General features: G+C 33.2%; 3 protein-coding genes across 6 annotated transcripts; 2 read left to right on the forward strand and 1 right to left on the reverse strand.

Annotated features, from left to right (window-relative positions):
* Positions 1-1,748: 1,748 nt before the first annotated feature.
* LOC148625641 (uncharacterized) lies at positions 1,749-7,341 on the forward strand. 3 transcript variants are annotated; one of them, XM_088569286.1, is made up of 7 exons: positions 1,749-1,889; positions 2,060-2,117; positions 2,682-2,775; positions 4,189-4,260; positions 6,105-6,350; positions 6,672-6,744; positions 7,202-7,341. In XM_088569286.1, the coding sequence occupies exons 1-6, from the start codon at positions 1,819-1,821 to the stop codon at positions 6,728-6,730; spliced, it is 600 nt and encodes a 199-aa protein (XP_088425412.1). In that variant the 5' UTR covers positions 1,749-1,818; the 3' UTR covers positions 6,731-6,744; positions 7,202-7,341. The 3 variants fall into 3 exon arrangements, with proteins under 3 accessions (XP_088425412.1, XP_088425414.1, XP_088425413.1); XM_088569287.1 differs by having other exon boundaries at positions 1,751-1,889; positions 2,065-2,117; XM_088569288.1 differs by lacking the exon at positions 4,189-4,260.
* A 1,839-nt stretch (positions 7,342-9,180) lies between these two features.
* On the forward strand, positions 9,181-12,984 carry LOC148625642 (LITAF domain-containing protein-like). Its single transcript, XM_088569291.1, has 3 exons — positions 9,181-9,330; positions 10,858-11,092; positions 12,642-12,984. The coding sequence occupies exons 1-3, from the start codon at positions 9,303-9,305 to the stop codon at positions 12,772-12,774; spliced, it is 396 nt and encodes a 131-aa protein (XP_088425417.1). The 5' UTR covers positions 9,181-9,302; the 3' UTR covers positions 12,775-12,984.
* Positions 12,985-15,324: 2,340 nt separating this feature from the next.
* Positions 15,325-21,101, reverse strand: LOC148625643 (uncharacterized). Of its 2 annotated transcripts, XM_088569290.1 has the most exons (7): positions 20,965-21,101; positions 20,011-20,068; positions 18,586-18,679; positions 17,957-18,028; positions 17,373-17,618; positions 15,760-15,840; positions 15,325-15,448 (listed from the first exon to the last, which is right to left on the reverse strand). In XM_088569290.1, the coding sequence occupies exons 1-6, from the start codon at positions 21,051-21,053 to the stop codon at positions 15,761-15,763; spliced, it is 639 nt and encodes a 212-aa protein (XP_088425416.1). In that variant the 5' UTR covers positions 21,054-21,101; the 3' UTR covers positions 15,325-15,448; position 15,760. The 2 variants fall into 2 exon arrangements, with proteins under 2 accessions (XP_088425416.1, XP_088425415.1); XM_088569289.1 differs by lacking the exons at positions 15,325-15,448; positions 15,760-15,840 and having other exon boundaries at positions 16,512-17,618.
* Between the last annotated feature and the right edge of the window lie 760 nt (positions 21,102-21,861).

A 21,861-nucleotide genomic window follows, 5' to 3' on the forward strand; every position in this document is an offset into this window, starting at 1 on the left:
ATCGTTTTAATTTGTTAAGCCACATTGGAGTTATTGCCCTTTTTCGAATTTTTTTTTTAGTTTTAATGTTATTTCTTTAAAAACTTTTCTCCTCTGAAACTACTGCCAAATATGATATGATGTTCCGAAAAACATGGCTGCCGTGTTACTCAAAATACAACATAAGGGTTATACAGAAGTTTATATCTAAAAAAAAATCTGTAAAAAAGTCAACTCCCAATTTTATGGTCTAAGGGGAACTTGGTAGATATCCTTTAGATATCAATGTAAAATGAGTGATTAATTATTGGGGAAAGCTTGTACAGCGGCCAGAAAAAAACACTTCAATCAATATATAGACTTGCATTACAAAAGTACGATATTAATATAGAATGGATAAAACGTGTTAGATCTATTCTAAATGGTTGCGTAATGTCATTTGTATGGAATAGCTAAACGTTTACAAATCTAACTTGGTTGTATAACAATGTAAAACAGTTGATCAGTTTAAACAAGTTGGTATTCAGATATAAACTCGTCACCAAAATCCTTAAATTACCGTCTCTTTAAGGATAGATTGGAATTTGAGAATTACATTAATATTCTTGATGACAAAAACACCGTTACGATGTGCAGACCATCATTTGCCCATAGAAAAGGGAAGATGGAAGAACATTCCACGAGAGCAAAGAAAATGTACTCTCTGTAATTCAGGTGATATCGGCAACGAGTTTCACTTTTTATTTGTTTGTAAAATTTTGAAAAAAACGATAGAAAAAAAGTTTTTAAAAGAAAAGTATATCTGCAGACCTAACTGTTTAAAATTCAAACGAATTGATGAACACAAAAAATATTTAAGTGCTTGTTCAATTATGCAAATTGATGCAAATTATCAATAAAAAGAATCGATCTCCAGGATAAATGATAAATGCTTGTAAAAACCCTGTCTTACTTTAGTACATTATATTTGTGTTATTTACTGTATTTATACTATACCATTGTTTATATTTGATTAATGAGAAAAAAGATATATATATCGAAAACCGTTAGGTTAAGCCGAATTCTATCACTGTCGATATGGTCCTCATTAAGACCTACAAAAATCTGCTTTGGATACAAATTGTCAGATGACTCTTTGTTAGAGTTATGGCTCTTGAAAGATGAAAAATTGAGTTTGTTTTTACGGTTTTCAGCCAGTATCTTGAAAACTATGATAGATAGAAAGAAACTTTCATTTGCTGAAATGATCCTTATGATAAGGCATACAAAAGTCTTATAATGAGTCAAAATAATCGGACAACTCCTTGTTAGAGTTATTGCCCTTGAAAGGCATAAAAATTAAGCAGGTGAGCGATTCAAGCTCCTGGGAGCCTCTTGTTTTTTTTTTGTTTATTTTTTTTTACAATCGACATTGTTGATATTTTCGAAAAGCTCTTCTAGCGATTGATGCACCAATGATTCAGGTAGGTATATTGAAAGTCACTCGCCTATCAATGATTCAGGTAGGTATATTGAAAGTCACTCGCCTATCAGCTTTAAATCAAATCAAATCAAATAAGCTTTATTTTATAATGTATTGGCAAGTTAAGTACATAAAGAAAAAGATTGATTTTACATTAGTCTCCGTCAATTTTACCTCAGTGTTGAACTTCGTAAATTTTACGTTAGTGTCTGTTAATTTTTTACCCCTTTCACCGCCCATGGAATACGCCATGTTTTTGTATTCCTTTATGACGTCGTCGCCGCTGTTAGCAATGTAGAAAGAATTCTGGGAAAATCAGTATGGTAGGAACATGACCATGTCACTAAGTTTTGTGGAAGATGATTTAGAGGTCTAATATGATGAAAAGTGTAGCAATATCACTGTTTCTTCTAGCACAGGTAGCTGTGGTCAACTCGAATGCTTTCAGGTTCGTTTAACAAACTTAAAGCAGCTATAGGGGACTTCTAAACAGTTGTTATATCCAACGACTTCCTTCGTTAAAATATGGTTTGCATAGGCAACAACATATTTTTTTTGCAAGAGAAAAGAAGTTTTTTTCTTGTTTCAAATCAATTCCAAATAACATTTTTTTTTTAGCACAGAAATTAACAGTGCAATATCCTCAAACCGAAATGGAAACAGGATTAATTTTCAGGTGAGTCAGTATCTGTAAATAAAGGACAGTAACTGTCACTCAACCAGTTAAGTGAGTAACTGAAACTAAAGAAGTAAGGTCAGTAACTGTTGCTAAATATCAAGTGAAGTCAGTAACTATAACTGTTCGTTTGCATTTTTTTCAAAATTTTTCAATTTTTCAATGCATTCACTAATGGATTTTACAACTTTGAACATAATAGATTTCATTGATTAATTTTGTGGAGTTATTAGATTTTGTAACATTAAGAATGGGGGGCAATCATTTGATTTTGACGGGCTTGGAAAAATTTGGAAATAAATAGTTTGATTTATACCTTTTTGAAATAGATATTTTGATATTGAAGACGAAGGAAAATATTTCACAAAATCTGATCCGAACTTTTATTATCTTATGCTTTTACATTATATAGAAATAAACATTTTAATTCGGTGTATGGTGAATATTTTGAGTGGAAGAAATCCTCCATGCACCTCCCCACTTTTTGTGTCAAATGGTCGTTCCCTTACTGACATTGCCTTCACTCAGTATTGCGTTTTAACTCAGTTTTTTTTCTGCTTTTAGCTAAATTTCCGTGATATCCTCTTGGTCTTCCTGTTTTTTACTGTCGCCTGTATACATCACAAGAGTCAAACATTGAACACAGCATACCGGAAATGTAAGTTCATTATCAATGAATTTATTTGTTTGCCATTATCCATCGATCGACCAATCAATCAACCCATTAATCGATCGATTAATCAGTCAATCAACAAATACATCGACTAAACATTCGATTAGGTTTAGTTCTTTAATCAAGTTATTCGTTCAATATCTTACTTGTACAAACTAAACAGTTACTGAGAAACTATTCAATACATTGATATTGCAGCTTAATAACATAGAATAAACGAAACTTGTGTTTAAAATCCATAAATGAATAACTTCATTCTGATCTAAAAAAAAAATAGATCTCTTGGAACATATGGCATTGAGAATTCAAAATGGATTTTTTTAGGAAATTGACAATAATAGACAATAGACAATAGACAATACCTTATTTAAACCTCAGACACAAAGGTGTACAAGAGGACATGATATAAACACAAACATCACATTATAGCATACAAAGCAACACATACCGTATAAGTCCATACAAGATATAAATACATTTACACATACATGTATATTTAAGTCAAAATACAGGGAGAATACAACAAAGTATACATATAATAAGTACGATATGTAGGAGTACTAAACCACATAATTTTAAAGCATTTACATAAACAGTATACACTGGATGAGATAATTTATGAAGTATGAATAAGAATTTTTAAATAACTTGCAAGATTTCTGTAAAGTTTAACATGGCAAAACATTAACAGCTTTTTTTAATTTGTGATCCCTTGGATTTACAGTGTAGTATTGAGGAATATATTTTTTTACGGAATTTCTTTAAATCTGGATTATTACAAACAAAAAGATAATGAAACTCATCCCCAAGCCCGTTTTCACAAAGATGACAAATTCGCTCTTCTTTTGGAGTATTTGTCCACCTCCCCGTTTCAATGGGAATCTTTAAATTAGAGCATCTCAGTTTTGCTATATATAACCTATCGCCCTGTTTCAACTTTAGTAAATATTTTTCTAAACCAAACTCGGTTTTGTATTCTGAATAGAACAGACCTCTAGATGAATTGCTCATTTGGGCAAACCACTGTTGGATAAATTGATCATGTAATTGTTGTGTAATTAATTTTTTCAGAGCCAATCTCTGCATTGGAATCTGAAAATTGATGCTGTCTTTTTCGAAGTCTTTAAAGATGGTGTCCATGGAGGAACGAGGCAGCGGGTGACATATATGCCAAATTTTGTTTGAAAAAAAAAACAGATCACAACTTCAAGTTCCTCATATAAATGAATGCTGGTCTGTTATTTTATTTTACTACAATGGTTAGAATGAAATATATTAGACAGAAATCGCAAAAAAACCTTTCAAATAAAGGTAAATAACTCTTTCATCTGTTCATAATTTACTTGATTATTAGAGAACTCTGAACATAAAATTATATTCTATTAAAGGTCTATCTAGGTCTAATGGAAATAAAGATCAAATGCATACGGGAACAAACGGAAATCGGAAAAGTGATCACATATATTGAAGGTACGTACAAATTCATGCTGATTATAATCTTTATGAAACAAAACCATATCAACGATAAGCACAATACATTATACTTTCTGTAGTAAAATAAAACAAACACGTTGCATGAACATATTGACGAAAACTTTAGAAATGCATTTAATTTGCGAGGGCTGAAGAAAATAAAAAAACTCCAAACGCGGAATGGGTTCGAGATGAGTTGGAGTATTTCTGACCGTTATAGTCCGTGGGCTTGGAGAGTCCACCGTGCACCCCCACTCATCAACTTCATGATTATTTTTAGGTACCTTTATACTTCACAGGGGCGGATCTAGACACACTGAAAACGAGGTGGTTCCAGCCGGGGTTCCCCAGAAAAAGGGGTGCTAGGACATTATTTGCCATTTTTTGTCAATTTTACACATAAAATGACAATTTTTTTAATAAAAAAGAAGGGTGCCAACCCCTGCACCCCCTTTCTGGATCCATCACTGCCTCCCATTTAAGAATCAATTTATCCAAAGAATATTCTCGGATTCTTTTCCAGTATAAGTCTATCTTTGTATCCCTCTTGGTCCTTTTCTGCCTCCTTTAAGTCCTCCTCAGACATCAAACTATGATGAACTATATAGATATAAGTATGATCATGTAGCCCAATGTTTCAGCTTTCAAATGATATCACAAAAGCTGCGGTAAAACATATGGTAATACAGTAAAATATGTACCCCTACCCCACCGGAAAATCGCTTAGACATATTTTCCCATGTTAAAACCCTTAGAGTACTTATGCTTCTGTAAAATAAACATACTCCCAAGTCAGTGTTTTGACTCTACCCTCGCTCCAAACCCTAACTTGTAGCGAAAGTCGACTCGAAACCCTAACTTGGGAGAATGCAAATTAAAATAAATGTCTTGTTTCAGGTATTTTCGGCTAAGTACTCTCACAATAAATGCTTCTGAGGTTCTTTTGATGAATTGTGGCAAAATTTGTCAAAAATTGGAAAAAAATGGGATTTTCGATTTTTCAATAACAAGTCCTATGAATTCGATTCTAGAAGTTATTGCACAATGAAAACGTCCCAACTTAGGACCATTCAATAGATTGTTAAATTTTCTACACAATGATACAGTACACCTTTATATAGTGTCTTAGCTTTCAAATGAGCACAAGTTATGATCAACTCCATCTGGGTAAAAAAAAATTGCCTCAATAAACCACGAAAAACTACTTTACCATGTCATTGAACCCAAATACTATTTTTTTTAGCTTTTAAACGATGTAAAATAAAAGTTGGGGAATTATGTTTTAGATATCTATGTATCCAAAATATCGGCTCATTCCGGGTGCTTAATTCTCAGTTTAAAAGTGACAATAATGAATAATGACACTATCATAAAAAGAGGATCTTTTTATTATAAAAAATGAAACCAGATGCACATTTGACATGGAAAAATATGTCAATATAAGCGATTTTTCGGTGGGGTGGGGGTACATATATTGCATATAACTTAATAACTGTAAGTGTTGTTGTAACTTTTGTGGTACCATTAGAAAGCTGAGACATTGGGCTGTCCAATTATACCTATATTTGACGTATATAAATAAGTAAATATACAGAAAGTTGAAAAATAAAAAAAATTCTCTGATTTTTGCCTCGAAAGGTATAAAAAAAAATGCCAAAAAATACTAGAAAGTATTAGTTTATTATTTTGGCGACAAATTGATTTGTAAATTGGAGGTATTAGGGTACCTGAAATCATATTGGCGTTGGGGAGTGGGGGTGCACGGGGTGTTATGAGTGCACGTACTACATCCAAATTGTAGTATTTTTCTTTATATATTATATATTGCAATATACATTCAGGTTGCCGAAGCAGGAACACAAACACCGATATATCCCTAAGGAAAATCAAAACAGGAACTGAGTCCCTGATAAAGGATGTCAAGCTGAAACTAGCTGAGTTAGAGCAAATGCAGAACAATTTTGAAAGTCTGAAAATTTCATTTACCCGAGATCGTCAAAGATATCCTACTTCTGATGTCCTTGTAATGAAACGACTGAAATTGGCCAAAGTCAATGCAGAAATGGCAAAACTGAGAAATTACATCGGTAAGGCAATTTTTAATACCTCAACTGTGCATGAGGTACATAGTGATCATGGTGTCCGTCCACGTTTTCGTTTCAGTTTTCTCTGGAACTACTTATCACAGCCACTTGATGCTTCGAGACTTTTTACATGGTTACTGGGTTAGGTAGCGTGGATATCCTTTCGTCAGCTTTACTCACAGTGTGTAGTTTTTTTTTAGGAAAACAAATGTTATTTATATCTATCAGCTTTAACACAGCAATATTGTATGAAATATTAATTCTTTTTTACCAAAAAAAAAATCATAACTTATCATTGAAATTATGTTTAATTATTGTTTTCAGATGTAGAACTGAACAATGTCCGAGGAGAAATTGATAGAGCCAGGGACATGCGCATCTAAGCCACAAAGTTAAGGTAAATAGTCAATGGAACTCCTTAATAAAGTCGGACTTTATTGTCTGCACATGAAAAGCAAATCTATGTTGAATACGGTGGTTTGATTCCCTGTGGTTTTAAGGACGGATGTGTACATTTTCAAAAAGGTAAAATGGGAATCTATGGAAAACCGTTAATTTATTTTTTCTCTTCAAACGCCCGGTTCGAAGATCCAAGTTCCACCATTATTTTTAAGAATATTTTACCTCAGGGGCGGGTCCTTGAGGTTTTCAGGTTGAGGATCAAGATGAATTTCATACAATCTTCCCAGTTAAAGGGAGGGGCTACGCCGAGTCCGTCCCTGTATGAATCCGCGTAAAGCAGCGCGTGTGGTCTAGAATAAGTACTGCATTATTTAGACTCATACTTATGCTCTAACACTGTATTTTTCTGATGTTTTCTATGATTTTAAAAACTACCTTTTTTTTCTTTTTAGACTGATGAGGAGTGAGGAGGTTCTGTATGGAGAAAGACGAAAATTATATGAAACACAGCGATGCAACTGAAATCATACACTGCGTGCATTTTTCTTTTTTTTGGTGCGAACTTTTGGTGAACAAATTGATTCAGCATTTATGATTTTGTTTTGTTATTCAAAATTTTTTCTGTTTTGGAAGCAAAATGCTATACAATTCTTATTAGATTGATATTAAACTGTCTCAGCCTTCTACTGGACACGGAAATTTACTAACTCTAAGTCTGTAAACCGACATAGACAAGACGTAACAGTATCAGAAAAAAAAAGAAACATTCAAAACACTTAAAAGGACAAACACACTAAAGCATACAATACAAATACAAACAAAATCATTCAAAGAGATCAGGAGATCAACAAAAATGGATTACATTATGAAATGTTATCGCAAAATATCTAGCCGTCCAAGAAGAAGATGAAACAACCAAACCACTATAAGGGTTTTCTAATCGAAGTATGTTAAGTAACAGTCATTTTATGCTGTGCAGAATGGATACTATACCCCTCCCCTATTTTCTTCACACACCCTAAAGTTATTTTGACTTTGATAATGGTCTTTGTTGGATATGCTCACCGTTTTAATTAGAGCCCCGCTACTTTGTGACGGACACTGTATAGTAATCAGTCTGTCCGTCCGTAACAAATCGTGTCCAGTCTTTAACTTTGTTGTCTTTTGGTGTAGATCTTTGCTACTAGGCAAGAGGTTAGATCAGCTCAAAACAATGTATCGCGTACCAAGGTTGATGAACTTTGACCTCAAATTAATGATATTTGCATACTAAGTAACTGTTTTGTGTCTCCCCTGTAATGGTTTTGTTTGTTTGTTGGGGTTTAACGTCCGAGCAGCAATATTTCAGCTATATTCAGACGATGAACATAAAATTGATGATAAAATGAACATGAAATGATGATGAAATGAAAAAGGGATGGGACACAAGGACAATGGGGTCGGCAAATTTTGATTGCCACTGGAAAATCAGACAATGGTTGGCACAACATATTTCTCAGTTTTGGTCTTTTTGCTTCAAATATATTCAAAACATCTAGAAAACAACCAAAACATTGTTGAGATTTATCCAGAAACATCTGTGACGTAGGTATTTTTGTTTTATCTGTTTTATTCCTCAGCTAGCAATTGACGACACTCAGTTTTTCCAAAGCACTTGAATCCTTGGAGCAGAAAATGAACATGCCAAAAATCATCAAAGATGATAAATTTCAGGAGTGGGTCAAGAAACCCTTCAAAGGAGGGTTCAGATAAAGGGGGTCCAGGTAATCGTTTGCTCATTTTAACCTTAAATTTTGCGCTAATTTATAAATTTTATCCAATTCAATGCAAAAAGTGGTTGTAAACCTTGGAAACTGCCACTGTTGACTTGAAATTTACTACAAAAGTGTATAAATATTATTTACATGTGCGAGTAATTAGCCTCTATGCTGTCAGTATGTCAGTATACTTCAAAGTAAAAATGGACGTTTTTAGTATTATTTATTCAAGTTAATTTTGTGAAAAACCTTTACAATCGTCGTACCTTTAATTTTGAAAGCAATGGTATGCAGCTGTCATGGGAGTTCAAAGTGAAACTTTTTTTATCATGTAAAGTAACGATTACGTTAGAATATACGTTTTTCCAAGCATTGCACCTCCAAAATATTGGATAAAAATTGAAAATTATTTATTCATTTTGCCCTACATCACTTGTCATATATGTGACAAAAATCTCCAAAAAAGAAAAAATGTATTGAAATCAAGTGTTTTTCACCAATTAGACAGAATTTACATGTTGTTTTTTTTTTTTTTTTATCTCCATCTTGCACTTATATTTACATGTTATACCTGGACGAAACAAAGCCTTAAGCACATCTTTTACTACATTTTATGCAATACTCATAGTGTTATAACTAAGTTCTTTTTCATTGCCGAAACACTTACTATTTCGTGTATTACCAATATGTGTGATTGATAATGGCATAAAAGTATTGTGAAATGCACCGTTGGACATTGATAAATACTATTTAAAGGGGTACGATAAAAATAAATATTTACTTCGCGACTACTAAAATGGACTATTCAAATTCATCAAATTTCGGTAAGTTTTAATTCAACCGAAACTTATTTTGTGTAATAACTTCCAGAGACTTAAATGTGTATTATATGTTTCTGTTACTTTTTAGACAATTGTTAATTACACCGACTGTGTATATTTAATTTAGATGAAGCCCCTGATTTATGTAAATACAGAATAACGGAGCTTTATTAATCCACAACATTTAAATTATGTAGATATGTACAAACTGTGATACACACATACACATACATACTTTTACGTATATACAATGAAACTTGACGATTCTTGTTCACTCGAAGAAACGTCACAACACTCAGCCACCTCCCTATTTGGTAATAATTTCTGCCAACCGATCATAGCTAACTTTATGTTCTGTTTATTTCCCTTAGCTGTAAATGTTTTTTTTTTTTTTTTTTTTTTTTTGCAAAATAAAGAAGTTGGTTCGGTAAGGGCAAAATTAGTTCCCAAAAACATAGTCTACATGAAGAAAATTTTATGTTGTTTCTCCAGCTCTTTAATGTGTTTTATAGTTTTTATAGTTGACTTGATTGTTTTGTGGAAATCATTTGAACATATACAGTCAATATATGCCCTGCAAACGTAGCTGAAATTGGAAACATCAGTTAAAAAGGCGGGAAAACACTAAAATTTGTGCAGTTTTGTACTCTCTTAACAATGGCCACATGCGTGTTGACTCTCGTGCTTCATATATTTTGTGTATAATTGTCAGTTACAACCCGCGTAAAAATATCTTGAGTCAACAGATGTGTGGCCACTTTCGTTCCACACAAAAACCATCCTAAAAATTGCAGAAATGTTAGAAGTTAAATTTTTTGTAAAATTACATAAATGCATACTGTTATTTCTGAAATAACGTCATAAATCTTGTCAAAGACATCCTATATTTAGTGTTTACCACCATTTTACTATACTACTACCTAGAAATCAGCTTTATTTAAATTTTCAAAAATGCCCAAATTAGGAGGCGAAAAGGGGTCCTAACCCTACTTTCTCCTTTATTCTTTATATGCATGTATAACTATTGCTTCAAGGTCAACATCCGTTACATACGGGCGACTTTGCACTAAATCTTCCATTAGAAGACAAAAAAGGAAAACAGTCCTTCATTACATACAGTGAATGTTGTTTATAATAATACTTGCATGATTCGGTCGGATTTACTTTGACGTCACACGAGCTATGATTATCTGGCCATGGATAATGTGTACTGTCTGGAAGTATATTAACTTTAGTACATGTTATCTGTTTAATTAAAACTTTTTATTGTATGAATGTGAAATACGTTTTAAAGGCAATCGTGAGATTTTGACCTATTTTCTTCCAATTACATGTGAGAGATAAATAATTTTCAAAGAGATTGAATGTATATATTGACAGTCATGTTTATTGTTCCTTCTTTTCTTTGTACAATACATTTAGATTAAATGAATTTGAAGGATTTTTTTTCCATTTAGAAATGAAAGAACGATGTTGCAAATTTAAGGTATATTTCCGCAAACTGTACGTATATACTATTATTTTCCCTAGTTTCTGCCTATCCTCCAACAAGACAACCCCCACAGGCGGGGTATGCTGGTCAACAGACACAGTATGGTATGGGAACAGGTCAGATAGTCCATCAGCCTGCCCCTATATTGTCACAACACCACTTCCAACCCCATCAAACCACGTGTCCTCACTGTAGAGCTCAGATTATAACAGATACGAAGTTAGAGATTGGGGGTGCTGCTTATCTTTGGTGCTGCATCTGTGGAATATCAGGGTAAATAATTGTTATTTAGTGCTATGCAATGTACTGAAAACGTTACTTAAAACAAGTTTGTTGGTATGGACCAGTGTAGTATTTTCCAAGTTCATTTAAAAAGCCTAACATCATCTTTCCAGATACCCTGTACTGCATCAATATCCTTAATTCCTGTTTTATTACAACGCCCACCCCTCCCAAAAAATCTCAATAGCTTGTCATTCTCTTCTGTTTCAATTGATTGTATATATAATAGACCATTTCGTGTTAGTTTAGGGGGTAGCCTATGAGAAACACTTCAGGAGGAAAATCATTTAGTTTACCCTTCCCTCTGACTAGCAACAGTTACACATACTTACCGATTATCCAGTAGTTAACACGAAGGTGTCTATTGCTAGCCCTAGCCCCTCTGGAAAAATTATTCATAAGTAGGGGGAAGTATCTAAAATTCATATATGTTAATAATGTTCTCGGTAAATTTCATTTTAGTTTGTTTTTGTTGTTCTTCTTTTATGCTATTTTTGGATGTTTTTTTTTTTCTTTTTTTTTTCCTTTTTTTTTTGTTCTTTGTACTTTGTTATTGGTTTTGTTTTGTTTTTGTTTTTGTTTTTGTTTTTGTTTTTGTTTTTGTTTCTGTTTGACTGTTTGATCTTTCTGCATGTTAAGTAGCATGTAAATAATATTCAGAACACGAAATATTCTTAAAATAAAAGTTCTGTCTTATTTATGAATAACAATAAAATGATCAGTATAAATAGTTGTGGCAGCAATGTATTTTCTGCTAATAAAGGATTCGTGTTTTTCTGATTTATAATAAAGTAAAATTGTGTAGTGTAATGTAATCGAAGAAAGGTATTAGGGTGGATCCAGTAAAATTCAGTTGAGGGGGTGTCTTTAGGCTATAATTTGCTAATTTTTGCTGAAATTTTGCATGAAATTAATTGTTTGTTTGTTTGTTGGGGTTTAACGTCCGAGCAGCAATATTTCAGCTATATTCAGACAATGAACATGAAATGGATGATAAAATGAACATGAAATGAAAATAAAAAGGATGGGTCACAAGGATAATAGGGTCGACAAAATTTGATTGCCACTGGAAAAAGGGGGATGGGTAAGGTCGGGCAATGTAGCCTCCTGTGGCGGAGCGCAAAGGTTCCTACTCCTATCGAATACCACAGCAGGGTTCTTTAACGTGCGAGGAACGTGGCATCTTTCCCAACACGGTGCACCATTATGGTTTGCGGTCAGGTTTTCCGTATTATAGCCTGACCACCCCAGCATGTAACACTCCAGGGGTACCCCATTCCATCGCCTGGGGCACGCATCCCAGTTGCTCTGTGGGCAGAGCGCCTAGCCCCCGGCTAGGTTTCTGAGCACTATTTAGTCGCCTTTTACGACAAGCTTAGCGCTGCTGCAGGCCTATTCTTTTAACACCCGGACCTGCACGGGGCTGTATGAAATTAATAGTCTTTCATTAAAACCAGGGTTTGTTCACCGGAATTTCCGCTGAATCCACCACTGGGCGCGAAATAATTTGGGTTTCATAAGTTATTGCCTTTTTTTACAGGCTGTTGGCTGGTTGTTGTTTACTTCCGTTTTGTATGGACTCGTGTAAAGATGCTAAACACTACTGTCCACAGTGTCACAAAGAGGTGGCTTACTATAAACGTTTACAGGCTAACAGAGTCCATCACTACTAGGGATGTAGTACCAGTACATATATTATTTCGATGGATTCATGTTGTGTATTTTCATGTGGAAGCCGTTTAAGTCAGTAGGAATAAATTAGGTTTTTTTTAGTTATCAGAACGAGATGAATGAATGATAACCGATTAATACACTCCGAATCGGAGTTCAAAATGATAATTCCGTCCAGGTGAACTAATAAGTATTAAAGCATTGTTATTTTTGTTTTGTTTTTATTTATTTATTTTATTGTTTTGTTTATTTATTTTTTTTTTGCACTTTTTATCGCAGTTGACACAAAACATCTTCTTACTTCTACATTTTTCAGGACGAAGTGAATTAACTTACAAGATATCAAAATGTTGTCCGTTGTGTCAGCTTTCTAATAATTTCTATCACTTCTGCGGTTTTCCATTTGAATGAAAAAAGGGTACCAAATTGATCATCGCTTATATAGATAAATAATTAACAATTGTTTTTCAATAATCCCGTGAATTTGACAGTGTCAGTTTTCTGCCAATAAGCATTTTGTTTCATACTGAGACCTGTTTTATAGGTAGGGCTGATGTTTGTGATTTTCTTGAAAAAATCTGATAAGACAATAAGTGTTACTTTGTTTCCTGGTGTAGAAAATTGAAATATCTATCGAATGATACAAGTCTTAGACATTTTTGACGTGCAATAACTTAAAGATCCAAATTGATGGGACTTTTTATGGAAACGCTTTCAGCAATTCCAAATGAAAAATCGCATCAAGTCTTCATATCAGTTGTGAAGCTACTAAATAGAAAATACCAAATATGTCACTTTTTAGAGAAGCATAAGTACTCTGGAAGTAAATACGTCAGGAAAAAAAGCTATTATCGATTTTGTAGGTGCATATCTTGTATTTACTTTAAAAACCGTACCAGTAAGTACACCTTTTTGATACCTTAGAAGGCTGAGACATTGGTCTAACCAATATAAATAATATTTAGTTTCTTCGTTTGTGATATCTTACTAATAGGATGACTTAGATACTTGAATAAATGAATCACAAAAATCTCGACTTATTGACCCATTTGGGTACAACTATTAGCTAGTACTGAAAAGGTATCCAAGGATATTCTTTTGCGACAAATTTGGAGTATAAAGGTAGCTGAAAATCATCATGAAGTTGATAAGTGGGGGTTTGCACCTTGAACCTTCCCAGCCAATGGACTACATTGTATACATTTTTCTTTTCTTCTTGTTACTCTTCCGACTTAAGAAATGGCTTTAAGTTAAATTGTAACGGGTGAATGTCATATCCTGCATATAGGAAATGGCATTACGGTGTTGATAAACAAATAGGTAACGGTATTACGGTGTTGATTAACATGTAGGTAACGATATTACGGTGTTGATATACAAGTAGGAAACGGCAGTACGGTGTAGATAAACAGGTAGGTAACGACGTTACGGTGAAGATAATCAAGTAAGTAACGACATTACGGTGTTGGTAAACACGTAGGTAAGACAATACGGTGTTGTTTAACACGTAGGTAATGTCATTGTTGGATCTCGGCCTTCCCTTTGTATTTGGTTCTAATGCTGCCGATCAGGTTATTCCATTACGAAATTTGCAATATTTTAATATTATTGGAATTGATTTTTATTTTGGAGTTTTTATGTTTGATCTGCATTTTTGTTCTCTTATACGATCCATTTTTAGCTCACCTGGCCGTAGCCCATGTGAACTATTGCCATCACTTGGCGTCCGTCGTCGTCGTTAACAATTTTTCAAAACATTTCCTCTGACACTATTTGACCAAACACTTGGTATGAATGTTCCTTGGGGGGTATCCTGCATAGAATTGATGTGGGGATTTTTGGTCCGTTGAAATACATGGCAGCCGTTACTAAAAATAGAAAATAGAGACAGACAGTAGTTTCGCATACATCTCCAAAACCGTTAGGTTTAGCCAAATTCTTTCACTTGCTTAAATGATCCTCATTTTATAAAGCCTACAAAAGACTCCGGGGATCAAAGTTGTCAGACGAATCCTTGTATGAGTTATTGCCCTTGAAAGATGAAAAATGAGTTGTTTTTTTTGACAGTTTACAGCCAATATCTTGAAAAAAATATAAAAGATAGAAAGAAACTTTCAATTGCTGAAATGATCCTTATAATAAGTCCTACCAAAATCTATATGAGTAAATATTGTCGGACAACTCCTTCTTAAATGTATTGCCCTTGAAAGACAAAATGTAACAAGACGAGCGATTCACGCTCCTGGGAGCCTCTTGTTTGTTATTCGAACTCTTTTGTTTTGCAATACCCGCATATTGCTGGTTTTCTCTTCTCCGAGAATGATTTTGTTTATATTCTGTGGTTTATTTTGCTTGCCCTTCTTAGCATTTTGAACGTTTCTTTGTTTTCTAGACACTGTTTCGGTCGACAGATATAAAGTTTGTACTTTAATTAGCTAAACATAAACTTCCGTGTACAGCAGATTGTTTTGCTCAGAGACAGTTTTAAAACATCAAATTATATCACTGAAATTCCTAAGCATAAAGGATCATTGAATAACAACAAAACTCTCTAAATGCGAAATTAATTTATTCCCAAATGACACACTAAAATTTAAGTCGTGTGATTTTTGAAGATGCATCGACTTGCTTCTTTCTCCATATAAGCGCGTAAGAACTTTCTCACCTCTCAGCAATCTGAAAATAAAGAAAATTGCAATTCTTAAAATTATATAGAAAAATACAGCATTGAATTTCAGATATGAGTCAAATTGATACGTTTTACATATACATGTAATACTTTAAAAGAAAAGGTGGTTCGAGATAGGTCATTATTTCAGGGTAGGGGTTAGGGGTTATGAACCAACGATTATCAGTAAATTTTAGAAATGTTTACATCTGCCTTTGAAAATTATCGCGAATTAAAGACTATTCGTCATATATGGGTTTGCTTTATAGACAATATAATGTTACTTGAATAATGCCATCATGTTCAATTGGCTATTTACCTTATGGTATATATGCGTAAACACTGTCAAAACATTTTCTGGCTCTATCAATTTCTCCTCGGATATTGTTTAGCTCTACATCTGAAAACAGTAAATAAATACAATTATAATGATATGTTGTCATTTGTTGTAAGTTAGTACCAAAATGTATTTTATTTAAAAAAATGAATAATTAAAAAAATACATGTAATAATTATTTTTCAATTGTTCGATAGTTTCAGTCTAGCTCTTTAAACATATATTCTTTTTATATATAAACTGTGAACAATTCTTCACTCCCTTTATTTTGATGCATACAACAACAGAATAGTTTTTTTCTTTATTGACCTGAAAGAAAATGATTTTAATTCCACTTATTATTTAGATAAACAGTACATAAGTTAAACGACACAATATTACTTTTACAAAAGACTAAGAGCACCCCCCCCCGAATTAAAGTTATGGGTCCCTTGCTCAACTAAGCACATCATGGGATTTCCAAAGAACCATGGTCAGGCCGAGAGCTTCTGAGAATTCTTTATTTTAGATCGGAAATTTGAACAGTTGTATATGTATTATAGTAAAACATTTAACCACAACATTTTTGATACAAAAATAATAAGTTACAAAAAAAATCACGAATGATCACCGAAACCTCATTTTTTAACAATTTTCTCGTGAGAGCGTTGCTCGTACCCGGGTGCTTGTAAATCTTTATTAAAAAAGGCACATCATACCGAATTTTGGTATCAAAATGATACCGTTGCGACCGTCGTTGCAAGAAAGTAAAACCGTCAAATCCGGCCTTGAATTAAAATCCCGTTATTTTGCAAATATGAAATAGTGTTTGAATAATTTGAGAACTCCCCAAACTAAATAATGGCAAAAGGAGTACCTGATATGCATTTGAGGTTCCCGAAAGACCGTTTTGAGATGAAAGAGCAAAAAAAATGACAGAAAATTCGGTTTGTTTACATTTGCTTTACGTAAATGATTGAGAAAAGGATACATGCCCGTACCTTTGTAGACAATTATACATAAAAGGTTGATCATTTTAGCTCTGAATTAAATGCTCGTATTGCTAAATAGATTGCTAAACTACCATTCATATCAGAGTGATTTACTAATGCTACCCACTTTTTTTCTCAGAAAATGACCGTGAATTGACCAAAACCGGCTTTAGAAAAAAAAACATGAATCCGGAGTTGAAACCATTTAACCTGAGTTAGGGGTCAGAAACGGTGTAGTCAGAGTTTATCAGAGTTGTTACCCTTGATGTATGTTGTAGTTAAACATGGAAGGAGACAACTTCCGCTAAGCTGGCACTATTAATAAAGAATGTTTATGATAATTTGATTTGAGATACGATTTGAGTAAAACGGTTTCTTTTGCTTTTTCAGAATATTTAAACGGGATTTTCATTCTTTTCTTAGTTTTGAAAAAAAAACTAAGCAAATCTCACTAAAGGAAACTCATGCTCCCAAGCGCAGTAAACATACCAAAAGTGTCAAAATATCACGTGGCTGTGATGAACAGGTTCCAGAGAAAACTGTAACGAAACATTTGTGGACGGAGATCATGATCACTAATATACGTGTACCGTGGGTACAGTGGGGGTATAAAAATTGCTTTACCAATGTAATTTCTCAGTTCTGCCATTTCTGCATTGACTTTGGCCAATTCCAGTTGTTTCATTACCAGGGCTTCTGAAGTAGGATAACTTTGACGATCTCGGGTAAATGAAATTTTCAGACTTTCAAAATTGTTCTGCATTTGCTCTAACTCAGCTAGTTTCAGCTTGACATCCTTTATCAGGGACTCAGTTCCTGTTTTGATTTTCCTTAGGGATATATCGGTGTTTGTGTTCCTGCTTCGGCAACCTGAATGTATATTGCAAAGTACTTTTGAGCGACATTATTTTACAAGAGGATTTATAATTAATATCATTTTTCGTTTGAAAAGAATTATCTAAGTAAAGTTTGCTCTGTAGACATTCTGTTGGTCAGCATTACCCCAACCTATCTTAAATCTAGTCCTCGTTTTGAATTTATTGATTCTCTTCAGCCTTAACAGAATAAATGCATTTTTTAACTCTTCGTCAAATGATATTTCCAACTTGATGCTTATTTCGCTACTGTAATTTTCAACCATTTCTATAATGTTTTGTACTTACCGTTGATAAGGTTTTATTTCATAGTCAGTACGACTTTGCACATACCTTCCATATATGGGATCACTTTTCCAATTTCCATTTGTTCCCGTACACATTTGATCTTTATTTCCATTAGACCTATAGTGATTAGTAAAAAGAAAGATACCGGGTGCATTAATAAATACATGTATGTAGTCAAGATTCGCAACAATTGAATACCTGTCCCTGCCTTCATGTACATGTTTACATTTAATGTTATGGGAGTGTATTATTAAGAGACAGTCCGCGCATAAACGAGGTAGATCCTATGATATTGGTGGCACAGAGTAATTTTTTTCCAATGCAATGTTCTGGTGAGAGAACCGGTTTTTTTCTGTATCAAAACATTCTAGAACTTTCTTGGTAATTTGTTTCATTGGAAACATTGCAGTTAATTTCAAAACAACAGTTATATTTAGAAAACAAGATTTTGTGATCTCTAACGAGTTTTATCCTAGTCCCCATCCATACAAAACCAAATGGTTGCCTGTTATCAATGTACGGAATATTTTCTCAGATAAAGTAACTGACTTATTGATCGGTCGATTGATCCATTTTTTGACTGATTGATTAACTTGACTAACTAATTGATTGAATGATCGATTGACCAATCGATGGATAATTGATAGTAAAAAAAATCATTGATATGAACTTACGTTTCCGGTATGCTGTGTTCAGTGTTTGATTCTTATGAAGTATGTAGGCGACAGTGAAGCACAAGAAGACCAAGATGATATCAAGAATATTTAGCTGAAAAAAAACCGAACAAATTAAACTGCCTTAAAATTCAAGACTGACTGAAGGAAATGTCCAGTAACTTTCATGTGAAATAATTGCATAACTCCACAAAAATAATCATTTTGATCTATAATTTTCCACAAAAAAATGTATTAATGTACACGAACATTAGCTTACTTTATCAATTACAGTCATTGACTTAAATTTATCAGTTACAGTTACTGACTTAACTTATTCAGTTACAGTTACTGTGGCTTAATTTATTCTGTTACAGTTACTGACTTTTCACTTTTCAGTTACAGTCACTGACATAACTTATTGAATTACAGTAACTTATTTATTTACGTTGACTTATTTGATTGAAGTTTCTGACTAGTGATTGAGTATCCCTTACTGACTTAACTTACATGTATTTAGTTACCGTTACTGGCAACTTATTCAATTAAAGTTCCTGACTTTACTCTTTGAGTTACAGTTAATGACTGAGGTTATTTAGTCATAGTTACTGACATAACCTAACATAATTACAGTAACTTCTTTAACTTATTTAGTTGAAGTTTCCGACTTTACTGATTAAGTATCCCTTATTGACTTAACTTATAAGTACTTAGTTACAGTTACTGACAACTTATTCAATTAAAGTTACTTGACTCTTTCAGTTACAATTAATGACTGAGGTTATTTAACTACAATTACTGGCTTAACCTATTAAGTTACAGTTACTGACTTAACTTATTTAGTCACTGTTACTGACTGAACTAATTTGATTACAGTTACTTAGTTAACTCATCTTGTTGAAGTTACTGAATTAACTTATTTAGTTACAGTTACTGACATCACTTATTCAGTTACAGTTGCTGTCTAAATTTATTATGTTACAGTTACTGACTGATGTAATTTGATTACAGTTACTTAGTTAACTTATTTAGTTGAAGTCTTTTACTTAACTGATTGAGTAACAATTACTGACATAACTTATTCAAATTACATGTATTTAGTTACAGTTTCTGACTTAACTTACTGGGCGTCGGTTACTGACTTAACTTATCTTAACAGTTACTGACTGAAGTTATTTACTTACTATGGATGACTTAATTTATTGAGTTACAGTTACTGATTTAACGCACTTAGTTACAATTACTTACTTAACTTACATGTATTTAGTTACAGTTACTGACTTAACTTACTAAGATTCGGTTACTGACTTCACTTATTTTGTAAAAGTTCCTGACATAACATGACTTGAGTTACAGTCACTGATTTAACTTATAGAGTTACAGTTACTGATTTAACTTATTGAGTTACAGTTGCTGACAGTTTATAAACTATTGTTACTGGCTTACCTCAAAATTAAATCCGCTTCCATTTCGGTTTGAGGATATTGTACTCTTTACTTCTATGCTAAAAAACGAAAAGGCAACTTTAATCAAAGTTTACGTTTTACGTCACCTCCTATACACACTATTGCCTCAAAACCTAAAAAAAAATTGATTACGCATATTATTTTCACCCTATAAACTTAACTATACCGGAGCATATTGAAGTTTTGTTTGGAAAATAAGTCACCTTGGCATGGTCTTGAAATCACAAAATTTAGATGCAGCATGTCATTTTCCCCTAAAAAATAAATTTCATCCGAAATTTAGCATTTTAAAATTTTGGCAAAATTTGTTGCCATGGTAACGGCAACTTTTGAATCATCTTGAAATATTAAAATTTAAACTCAGCATGTCATTTTCACCCTAGATACCATATTTCATCCAAATCGGAGCATTTTGAAAAATGACAACATACCGTTCCGATTTTCAGAATAATCTTGTTTGGCATATCAAGATGTACTACTGTACCAAATTGCAAGTTTCTATACACCTAGGTTTCTGAGATATTCCAATGTCCTACATTTTGAGCTGTTTTCTTTATTTGACAGTCATTTAAAAAAAATCGTAGTTTTGAAAATCTTAGGTACAACTCCAGATGGTATCGGATATGTGTGCAAAGTTTCATAAGAGTCGGCCATACGATGACGGATAGTAATAATAATAATAATAATAATAATAAACGGGGTAAAAACAATAAGTCACCGACACTTCATGGTCGATGACTAACTAATTTTTTATCATTTCATTTGAATTTAATTGACACAAGAGAATGAAAACTTTCTTTCACGTTGTAAAAAATTTAGTTGCGTGTATTGCCTAGCCATTTGCTTTTTAAAGAATGAAAAAAATATTTAGATATAATAGCCTCTGATATGGAAGCTTACTGCAGCTGACCATTCTTTAGTTTGTTATGCATACCTGAAATCATTCGAGCTGACCACAGCAACCTGTACTAGAAGCAACAATAATATCGCTACACTTTTCATCATGTTAGACCACAAATTCATCTTCCGCAAATCGTTGCGACATGCTGTTCGTGTTGCCACCCATACTGATTTCCCAGAATTCTTTCTAGATTGCTAATCACGACGACGGCGACGTCATAAAGGAACAAAAAACATGGCGCATTCTATATGCATATAGGCAGCGAAAGGGGTTTTCATCAATGCAAACAAAAAATGAAATTAACAGAATCTGCTTATAAAATTAAAAGATTCGTAAACACAAAATTATTAGACACCGAAGTAAAATTTAAATTTATCGAAATTAAAGACATCCGTATAAAACTAACATATATCGATAAAAAACGGACGCCGAGATAAAATTAAAAGACTCCAATGTTAGATTAACAGTAAGTGGAAGGAGCGTGTGGTTTATTTATCACGGATGGGGGTAATCATATTGCAAACACAAAAATCACAAATAGATTTCTTAACAAGTGTCGTTTGGGGTGTGGCCACAATGTTAATTGCATAAACTCTATTTTAAAGTTGTATATAGTTTCTATATAGAATATGTCTTTCAACAGTCTCTCATAAATGTTTTTAGATTGGTATATACAATGCTAATGTTTTATTTGTTCTATGTAGATTTTAAATATGCATTGTATGTGATGATACTATAATAAAAAAAAATATGAATCTGAATCTGTATCTACATGATGATTTACACATGAAGTCTTGCAGACATTGCAAAATTTCAAAGAAGTGCGGAAAAAAAAGTCGTGCACTGACCACAAATGAATCTTAATCGCAATCCTTTGTCAGATTCGTAAATATTGAATAATTGTTTGACACATTTGCTTGGAAAGCTAAT

This window comes from Perna viridis, chromosome 2, assembly GCF_037379345.1.
Source record: "Perna viridis isolate PV_CMFRI_1.1 ecotype Kerala chromosome 2, ASM3737934v1, whole genome shotgun sequence".
NCBI classification, from domain to species: domain Eukaryota; kingdom Metazoa; phylum Mollusca; class Bivalvia; order Mytilida; family Mytilidae; genus Perna; species Perna viridis.